The sequence below is a fragment of the Staurois parvus genome, unplaced genomic scaffold (genome assembly GCF_062004578.1).
Source record: "Staurois parvus isolate SC_StPar_1 unplaced genomic scaffold, SC_StPar_1.0 ptg002094l, whole genome shotgun sequence".
In the NCBI taxonomy this organism is placed as follows: Eukaryota; Metazoa; Chordata; class Amphibia; order Anura; family Ranidae; genus Staurois; species Staurois parvus.
In genome coordinates this window covers 14,290-25,000 of record NW_028319890.1, presented here as the reverse complement: position 1 = coordinate 25,000, position 10,711 = coordinate 14,290, and the positions used below count along the sequence as shown (strand labels likewise).

The window sequence follows — 10,711 nt, the reverse complement described above, 5'->3', positions numbered from 1 at the left end:
GGAGGGAGGAAGAGGAGAGAGAAGGAGGAGGAGAAGGAGGAGGAGGAAGAGGAGGGAGGAAGAGGAGGAGAGAGAGGAGGAGGAGGGAGGAAGAGGAGAGAGAAGGAGGAGGAGGGAGGAAGAGGAGAGAGAGGAGGAGGAGGGAGGAAGTGGAGGAAAGAAGAGGAGGAGGAGGGAGGAAGGAGGGAGGAAAGAAGAGGAGGAAGAAAGAGGAGGAAGGAAGTGGAGGGAAGAAGAGGAGGAGGAGTAGCGATGTAATATTCTACCAGATATTCTCCCCCCCATGGCAATATCTTGTATTGGAAGGCAGAGTCCCCTCCCCCTCTCCTGATATCTGCACAGAGCCTGAGGACAACTCACAGGCAGTCCCTGCACAGCATGGAACACGGAACCCCCTGCAGTGACCTCAGGATTACTGGAGGAAATGTACTCATCTAAGGGAATGATGGGGGTCCCAGCTACAACATGGGGGCTGATCATGTGATTAGAGTAAATACAGACCCCCCACATAGCACTCATTGTGATTGATTTCAGCAAGTGGCCAGGGATGGCCTATTCCAGTGTCTACAGAACTGAAGCAGGTGAGTGACATTTGTTTTTCAGGAAAACTGGAGTTTCAGTGGCAGCAGCTGACGGGTCCTTGTCACACAGGTGACACCTATTAATCTAAAATTACAAATTCACCAGGACTAGTGTCACCGTAATCTGTCCCCTCTCCTGTCTGGTGTCACCGTAATCTGTCCCCTCTCCTGCATGGTGTCACCGTAATCTGCCCCCTCTCCTGTCTGGTGTCACCGTAATCTGTCCCCTCTCCTGTCTGGTGTCACCGTAATCTGTCCCCTCTCCTGCATGGTGTCACCGTAATCTGCCCCCTCTCCTGTCTGGTGTCACCGTAATCTGTCCCCTCTCCTGCATGGTGTCACCGTAATCTGCCCCCTCTCCTGTCTGGTGTCACCGTAATCTGTCCCCTCTCCTGTCTGGTGTCACCGTAATCTGTCCCCTCTCCTGTCTGGTGTCACCGTAATCTGCCCCCTCTCCTGTCTGGTGTCACCGTAATCTGCCCCCTCTCCTGCATGGTGTCACCGTAATCTGCCCCCTCTCCTGTCTGGTGTCACCGTAATCTGTCCCCTCTCCTGTCTGGTGTCACCGTAATCTGCCCCCTCTCCTGCATGGTGTCACCGTAATCTGTCCCCTCTCCCGGATGGTGTCACAGTAATCTGTCCCCTCTCCTGTCTGGTGTCACCGTAATCTGTCCCTTTTCCTGGATGGTGTCACCGTATTCTGCCCCCTCTCCTATCTGGTGTCACCGTAATCTGTCCCTTCTACCGGATGGTGTCACAGTAATCTGTCCCCTCTCCTGGATGGTGCCACAGTAATCTGTCCCCTCTCCTGGATGGTGCCACAGTAATCTGTCCCCTCTCCTGGATGGTGTCACCGTAATCTGTCCCCTCTCCCGGATGGTGCCACAGTAATCTGTCCCCTCTCCCGCATGGTGTCACCATAATCTGTCCCCTCTCCCGCATGGTGTCACAGTAATCTGTCCCTTTTCCTGGATGGTGTCACAGTAATCTGTCCCCTCTCCCAGATGGTGTCACAGTAATCTGTCCCCTATCCTGTCTGGTGTCACAGTAATCTGTCCCCTATCCTGGATGGTGTCACAGTAATCTGTCCCCTATCCTGGATGGTGTCACAGTAATCTGTCCCCTATCCTGGATGGTGTCACAGTAATCTGTCCCCTATCATGGATGGTGTCACAGTAATCTGTCCCCTCTCCTGCATGGTGTCACAGTAATCTGTCCCCTCTCCCGCATGGTGTCACAGTAATCTGTCCCCTATCATGGATGGTGTCACAGTAATCTGTCCCCTATCCTGGATGGTGTCACAGTAATCTGTCCCCTATCCTGGATGGTGTCACAGTAATCTGTCCCCTATCCTGGATGGTGTCACAGTAATCTGTCCCCTATCCTGGATGGTGTCACAGTAATCTGTCCCCTCTCCTGCATGGTGTCACAGTAATCTGTCCCCTCTCCCGCATGGTGTCACAGTAATCTGTCCCTTTTCCTGTCTGGTGTCACAGTAATCTGTCCCCTCTCCCAGATGGTGTCACAGTAATCTGTCCCCTATCCTGGATGGTGTCACAGTAATCTGTCCCCTATCATGGATGGTGTCACAGTAATCTGTCCCCTATCCTGCATGGTGTCACAGTAATCTGTCCCCTATCCTGCATGGTGTCACAGTAATCTGTCCCCTATCCTGGATGGTGTCACAGTAATCTGTCCCCTATCATGGATGGTGTCACAGTAATCTGTCCCCTCTCCCGACCAGTGACACTCATGGTATTCTCTGGCTGTGACATCATTGCCTGGAATCACTTATGACATCATCAGCCATTGTGTGATTCACTCTTTATAGGAATCCACAAAACTCTTCACAAGGAGCGTCCCGGAGACTCATCAAAGCCACACGAAGTCTCTTCAGTGTTTTATAGATCCGGCTGGGTGTCAGAGAGAGGTGTCAGAGAGAGGTGTCAGAGAGAGGTGTCAGAGAGAGGTGGGTCAGTTACTTCATCCATCGTGAGCCACCATGTCTGGGCTGGGGCAGGAGGCATCCAGGAAGGTGAGATATGGGGGCCTCCAATCCAGTAACATGGAAAGTGGGGGTCTCCAGCCCAGTAACATGGAAAGTGGGGGTCTCCAGCCCAGAAACATGGAAAGTGGGGGCCTCCAGCCCAGTAACATGGAAAGTGGGGGCCTCCAGTCCAGTAATATGGAAAGTGGGGTTCTCCAGCCCAGAAACATGGAAAGTGGGGGCCTCCAGTCCAGAAACATGGAAAGTGGGGGTCTCCAGCCCAGAAACATGGAAAGTGGGGGTCTCCAGCCCAGAAACATGGAAAGTGGGGGCCTCCAGCCCAGAAACATGGAAAATGGGGGTCTCCAGCCCAGTAGGTAAGACATAGGAGATTTCTGGCTCAGAAAGGTGAGACATGGAGGACCTCTAACCCAGGTAGGTGACAGTAAGGGGGTTCTCTGTCCGAGGAATATGAAAATTGGGTGGTCTCCAGCCAGGGAAGGTGAAACATGAGGAGTAACCAGCCACAATAGGTGAGACAGTGAGGGTCTCCTGCCAAAGAAGTTGAGGCATGAGATCTCTCCAGCGAAGGAAGGGGATTTATGAGGGGTCCCCAGCCAATGAAGAAGAGATGTAAGGGGTCTGCATGCAAGTAAATGGAGACATAGTGGGTCTACGGCTCAGGAAGGGGAGATGTGAGTGGTGCTCGCCCGAGAAAGGGGAGATGTGAGGCATCTTTGACCAAGAAGGGGGAGATGTGAGGGGTCTTCAGCCAATGAAGTGGAGATATCGAGGGTCCCCAGCCAAAGAAGAAGAGATATGAGGCACCTGCACCCAAGTAAAGGGAGACACAGGGGGTCTACAGCCCAGGAAGGAGAGACATGAGGGGACTATGGCCCAGGAAGGAGAGACATGACGGGACTATGGCCCAGGAAGGAGAGACATGACGGGACTATGGCCCAGGAAGGAGAGACATGACGGGACTATGGCCCAGGAAGGAGAGACATGACGGGACTATGGCCCAGGAAGGAGAGACATGAAGGGACTATGGCCCAGGAAGGAGAGACATGAGGGGACTATGGCCCGGGAAGGAGAGACATGACGGGACTGTGGCCCAGGAAGGAGACACATGACGGGACTGTGGCCCAGGAAGGAGACACATGACGGGACTGTGGCCCAGGAAGGAGAGACATGAGGGGACTGTGGCCCAGGAAGGAGAGACATGAGGGGACTGTGGCCCAGGAAGGAGAGACATGAGGGGACTGTGGCCCAGGAAGGAGAGACATGAGGGGACTATGGCCCAGGAAGGAGAGACATGACGGGACTATGGCCCAGGAAGGAGAGACATGACGGAACTATGGCCCAGGAAGGAGAGACATGACGGGACTATGGCCCAGGAAGGAGAGACATGGGGGTCTCCAGCTAAGGATGGGGAAAAGTGAGGGGTCTGCAGCCAAGGAAGAGGGACATAGGGGATTTAAAGACAAAGAAGAACATGGGTGGTCTGTAGCCCAGGAAGGTGAGACATGAGGGTTCTCCTGCTCTGTAAGTGGAGACAACTGCAAGGTCCAGCCCAGGAAAGCCCCCGTTCCAGGGGGATCCATGCAGTATATAGATTGATGACCTTCAGCTCAGCAATGGTTCTGGACTCCGGCGGAGTGTTTCAGACGCGGTTCTGGACTCCGGCGGAGTGTTTCACACGAGGTTCTGGACTCCGGCGGAGTGTTTCAGACGCGGTTCTGGACTCCGGCGGAGTGTTTCACACGAGGTTCTGGACTCCGGCGGAGTGTTTCAGACGCGGTTCTGGACTCCGGCGGAGTGTTTCAGACGCGGTTCTGGACTCCGGCGGAGTGTTTCAGACGCGGTTCTGGACTCCGGCGGAGTGTTTCAGACGCGGTTCTGGACTCCGGCGGAGTGTTTCAGACGCGGTTCTGGACTCCGGCGGAGTGTTTCAGACGCGGTTCTGGACTCCGGCGGAGTGTTTCAGACGCGGTTCTGGACTCCGGCGGAGTGTTTCAGACGCGGTTCTGGACTCCGGCGGAGTGTTTCAGACGCGGTTCTGGACTCCGGCGGAGTGTTTCAGACGCGGTTCTGGACTCCGGCGGAGTGTTTCAGACGCGGTTCTGGACTCCGGCGGAGTGTTTCAGACGCGGTTCTGGACTCCGCGGAGTGTTTCACACGAGGTTCTGGACTCCGGCGGAGTGTTTCAGACGCGGTTCTGTACTCCGGCGGAGTGTTTCAGACGCGGTTCTGGACTCCGCGGAGTGTTTCACACGAGGTTCTGGACTCCGGCGGAGTGTTTCAGACGCGGTTCTGGACTCCGGCGAAGTGTTTCAGACGCGGTTCTGGACTCCGGCGGAGTGTTTCAGATGCGGTTCTGGACTCCGGCGGAGTGTTTCAGATGCGGTTCTGGACTCCGGCGGAGTGTTTCAGAGCCGAGAGTTTCGTAAAGCGTCACATGTTGCGGTTTAGTATTGTGTAACCCCGCCCATCCCCCACAGCATACATTTCCGTGCTCACAGCTGCATGCAAACAAGAGGAAGTCGCCCCAACTACTCATACCAAACAACCCACGGAACCCCGAAACCTCAATACACAGAAATCCTACAAAACACAGCAAAGGCCCCTCCACCCAAAACTCATATTTTAGTTCTGGGTGGAGGACATTGGGCTCCTCCCTCCCTTGGCTGACTGCTGTGTTCCAGCTCCTCCAGTTACATTCTCTGCAATATAAAATGGTGGGAACCCCTCATAATGGGCACAAGGATGGTGGGAACCCCTCATAATGGGCACAGGGAGGGTACAGACCTGAGAACTCAGCACAGGGATGGTGGGAGCCCCTCATAATGGGCACAAGGATGGTGGGAACCCCTCATAATGGGCACAGGGAGGGTACAGACCTGAGAACTCAGCACAGGGATGGTGGGAGCCCCTCATAATGGGCACAAGGATGGTGGGAACCCCTCATAATGGGCACAAGGATGGTGGGAACCCCTCATAATGGGCACAAGGATGGTGGGAACCCCTCATAATGGGCACAAGGATGGTGGGAACCCCTCATAATGGGCACAAGGATGGTGGGAATCCCTCATAATGGGCACAAGGATGGTGGGAACCCTTCATAATGGGCACATGGAGGGTACAGACCTGAGAACTCAGCACAGGGATGGTGGGAACCCCTCATAATGGGCACAGCTGGTGTACAGACCCGGGAACTCAGCACAGGGACTGATGGGAGTGCGGGGGAGGGGACATTAGAGTGTAAGCTCCTCTGGCGATGTGAACAGAACTTTGTCACCTTCAGAGGAAGTTGCTCGACACATAGAATTAATAGGGAGGAGGAGGAGGAGGGGATCACCACCTCTGCCCAGACGCCGCTCCCTGCATCCACTACACCCAGCAGTGAGGTACATACAGCCCTGCAGAGAATACTCTGATATAGCTGACAGATTCATCTGATTGGAGTATTGGACTCATTATGAGGGTGTCTCCCCTCCCCCTGGATGAGCGGTGGGTATGGGGTCCCGTATATGAAGGGGTTCCATGTATGGACTCCACAGACATTGTATTTGTTCTCAAGCTAACAATGGAAGTGTAGAATTGTGTCTGGAGGCTGCAATCTTCTATAATTGGTTCTTCGTTAATTATGGGGAAGAATGTGCAATTCTCCTTTCCTACGGGAGACACGGGACGAGGAGGAACGGCGAGACTCAACGGATGGAAAGACACGGGACGAGGAGGAACGGCGAGACTCAACGGATGGAAAGACTCGGGACGAGGAGGAACGGCAAGACTCAACGGATGGAAAGACACGGGACGAGGAGGAACGGCAAGACTCAACGGATGGAAAGACACGGGACGAGGAGGAACGGCGAGACTCAACGGATGGAAAGACACGGGACGAGGAGGAACGGCGAGACTCAACGGATGGAAAGACTCGGGACGAGGAGGAACGGCGAGACTCAACGGATGGAAAGGCACGGGACGAGGAGGAACGGCGAGACTCAACGGATGGAAAGACACGGGACGAGGAGGAACGGCGAGACTCAACGGATGGAAAGACTCGGGACGAGGAGGAACGGCGAGACTCAACGGATGGAAAGACACGGGACGAGGAGGAACGGCGAGACTCAACGGATGGAAAGACACGGGACGAGGAGGAACGGTGAGACTCAACGGATGGAAAGGCACGGGACGAGGAGGAACGGCGAGACTCAACGGATGGAAAGACACGGGACGAGGAGGAACGGCGAGACTCAACGGATGGAAAGGCACGGGACGAGGAGGAACGGCGAGACTGAACGGATGGAAAGACACGGGACGAGGAGGAACGGCGAGACTCAACGGAAGGAAAGACACGGGACCTCGGGACGAGGAGGAACGGCAAGACTCAATGGATGGAAAGACACGGGACCTCGGGACGAGGAGGAACGGCGAGACTCAACGGATGGAAAGACTCGGGACGAGGAGGAACGGCGAGACTCAACGGATGGAAAGACACGGGACGAGGAGGAACGGCGAGACTCAACGGATGGAAAGACTCGGGACGAGGAGGAACGGCGAGACTCAACGGATGGAAAGACACGGGACGAGGAGGAACGGGGAGACTCAACGGATGGAAAGACTCGGGACGAGGAGGAACGGCGAGACTCAACAGATGGAAAGACACGGGACCTCGGGACGAGGAGGAATGGCGAGACTCAACAGATGGAAAGACACGGGACCTCGGGACGAGGAGGAACGGCGAGACTCAACGGATGGAAAGACACGGAACCTCGGGACGAGGAGGAACGGCGAGACTCAACGGATTGAAAGACACGGGACCTCGGGACGAGGAGGAACGGATGGAAAGACACGGGACCTCGGGGCGAGGAGGAACGGATGGAAAGACACGGGACCTCGGGGCGAGGAGGAACGGCAAGACTCAACGGATGGAAAGACACGGGACCTCGGGACGAGGAGGAACGGATGGAAAGACACGGGACCTCGGGGCGAGGAGGAACGGCAAGACTCAACGGATGGAAAGACACGGGACCTCGGGACGAGGAGGAACGGCGAGACTCAACAAATGGAAGGATGGAAAGACACGGGACCTCGGGACGAGGAGGAACGGCGAGACTCAACGGATGGAAGGATGGAAAGACACGGGACCTCGGGACGAGGAGGAACGGCGAGACTCAGCGGATGGAAAGACACGGGACCTCGGGACGAGGAGGAACGGCGAGACTCAACAGATGGAAAGACACGGGACCTCGGGGCGAGGAGGAACAGCAAGACTCAACGGATGGAAAGACACGGGACCTCGGGACGAGGAGGAACGGCGAGACTCAACAAATGGAAAGACACGGGACCTCGGGACAAGGAGGAACGGCGAGACTCAACGGATGGAAAGACACGGGACCTCGGGACGAGGAGGAACGGCGAGACTCAACGGATGGAAAGACACGGGACCTCGGGACGAGGAGGAACGGCGAGACTCAACGGATGGAAAGACATGGGACCTCGGGACGAGGAGGAACGGCAAGACTCAACGGATGGAAAGACACGGGACCTCGGGACGAGGAGGAACGGCGAGACTCAACGGATGGAACGTGGGCAGAGCTGTGGTTGTGAGAGCGAATGAAGCATGAAGTACTCACCGCGGTGGTGCCAGAAGAAGTGGCGTAATAGACGGTGATGACCATGCTGGTGGTCTTGGGATGGATGGTGGTCTTCAGGTGAATGGATGGATGGTGGTCTTCAGGTGGATGGGTGGATGGTGGTCTTCAGGTGGATGGATGGATGGTGGTCTTCAAGTGGATGGATGGTGGTCCAGGAAGGATGGATGGTGGTCTTCAAGTTGATGGATGGTGGTCTTGGGATGGGTGGGTGACTGTTAGTCTTGGATGGATGGACAGATGTGGATGCTGGGCTCTCCCCCTGTGGCTGTGCGATGATGAGGATGATGATGATTTCTCTCTCCCCCTGTGGCTGTGCGATGATGAGGATGATGATGATGAGGAGTTCTCTCTCCCTCTGACTCTCTCTCTCTGACTCTCGCCTTCTTTTGCTCTGCAGGCAGGGAGGAGGTTCTCTTTTTTTTCTTCAATGAACTTTATTTCTCCCAGGAAAGGCGCAGCAGCTGCACACAAACGGTCACATAATCTCTGGGAGATTTCCAGACGGGATTTTTCCTGCTTTAGGTTTATTGCTTTCAGCTGCTGGAGGAGAGGAGGAGGCGCCGGTCGCCTCGCCCCCTCGCCCAGGATAAAGCAGTAACTGTGACATTCCCTGCAAGTGAATCTTTCAAGTCCATGTGTTCTATACGAGAGCGGATGATTCTCTACCAGTGAATGTTTGGTGAAAGTCACATTTGCTGATCTATGAAGGGTTCCTTAGTTTTTAGGGACATGACAAGATGTACACAACTGTCCCTCCTCCAGTTACTGGAGAAAGGTCCTTTGAGGGATCCAAATCCAATCAGTGTTCATAGACTTGTAATACCAGTGTTTGTCCACAACAAGGCGACATGTTTTGTGGGTACAAAAATCTCTCCCCTTCGTCAGGGTTAAAAATCTTGGAGGACTCGACATGCCGCCATCACCACCATCAATGAACAGGAGGTGGGGATTCCACCTGAAGAATTGGAATCTAACTGAGGAAAGTCCAACAGGAGTTCCAGGCCTGCTAGGAGTTCGACGTCTTGCAATTTTGATGTTTGTTCCCAATAAGCCGACATGTTTTGGGGTACAAATGTCTCCTCACTTCATCAGGGCTCGAAATCTGGTGTGCCATCAGGAGGACTCCACATGGCGCCATCAATGATTGATCAGATGATATGAGGAACTGGAGGTGGTGATGGCAACATGTTGAGTTGAAGTGTTCAAAGTCTTGTAATATCCGTGTTTGTCCACAATAAGCCGACACCTTTTGGGGTACAAATGTCTCCTCACTTCATCAGGGCTCGAAATCTGGTGTGCCATCAGGAGGACTCCACATGGCGCCATCACCACCATCAATGATTGATCAGATGAATTGAGGAACTGGAGGTGGTGGTGGCAACATGTTGAGTGGAAGTGTTCAATATCTTGTAATATAAGTGCTTGCAGACAATAAGCTGAAACATTTTGGGGGTACAAAAATCTTCCCCCTTAGTTAGGGTAAAAAAATCTTGTGCGTCACCATAAGGACTCAACGTGGTACCATCACCACCATCAATGATTGATAGATGAATCAAGGAACGGGGGGTTGTGATGGCGCCATGTTGAGTCCTTCTGGTGACACAAGATTTTTAACCCTGGCAAAGAGGAGGAGATATTTGTACCCCCAAAACCTGTCGGCTTATTGTGGACAAGCACTGATATTACATGACTCTGAACACTTTGACTTTAACTCAACGTCACCATCACCACCTCCCGTTCATCTGATCAGTCATTGATGGTGGTGATGGCACCATGTGGAGTCCTGATGGCACACCAGATTTCGAGCCCTGATGAAGTGGGGAGACATGGCAGGTACAAATATCTCCCCCCCTTTGCCAGGGTTAAAAATCTTGTGTCACCAGAAGGACTCAACATGACGCCATCACCACCCCCTGTTCCTTGATTCATCTTGTCAATCATTGATGGTGGTGATGGTACCACGTTGAGTCCTTATGGTGACGCACATCACCACCCCGTTCCTTGATTCATCTTGTCAATCATTGATGGTGGTGATGGTAACATGTTGAGTCTTTCTGGTGATGCAAGATTTTTAACCCTGTCAAAGGGGGGGAGATATTTGTACCTGCCATGTCTCCCCACTTCATCAGGGCTCGAAATCTGGTGTCATCCCCCTTAGTCAGGGTTAAAAATCTTGTGTCACCAGAAGGACTCAACATGACGCCATCACCACCCCCTGTTCCTTGATTCATCTTGTCAATCATTGATGGTGGTGATGGTACCACGTTGAGTCCTTATGGTGACGCACATCACCACCCCGTTCCTTGATTCATCTTGTCAATCATTGATGGTGGTGATGGTACCACGTTGAGTCCTTATGGTGACGCACATCACCACCCCGTTCCTTGATTCATCTTGTCAATCATTGATGGTGGTGATGGTACCACGTTGAGTCCTTATGGTGTCACACATCACCACCCCGTTCCTTGATTCATCTTGTCAAT

The 10,711-nt window shown here is 53.9% G+C and overlaps 1 protein-coding gene across 1 annotated transcript in view; it reads right to left on the bottom strand.

The window, feature by feature from the left end:
* The window catches only part of LOC149432820 (adapter SH3BGRL-like), a 40,303-nt gene extending 31,593 nt beyond the window's left edge, over positions 1-8,710 (bottom strand). Inside the window, exon 1 of the mRNA XM_089664904.1 lies at positions 8,208-8,710. Coding sequence (XP_089521030.1) covers positions 8,208-8,252 — 45 coding nt within the window. The 5' untranslated portion in view covers positions 8,253-8,710. The remainder of the gene's footprint in view (positions 1-8,207) is intronic.
* Positions 8,711-10,711: the final 2,001 nt, after the last annotated feature.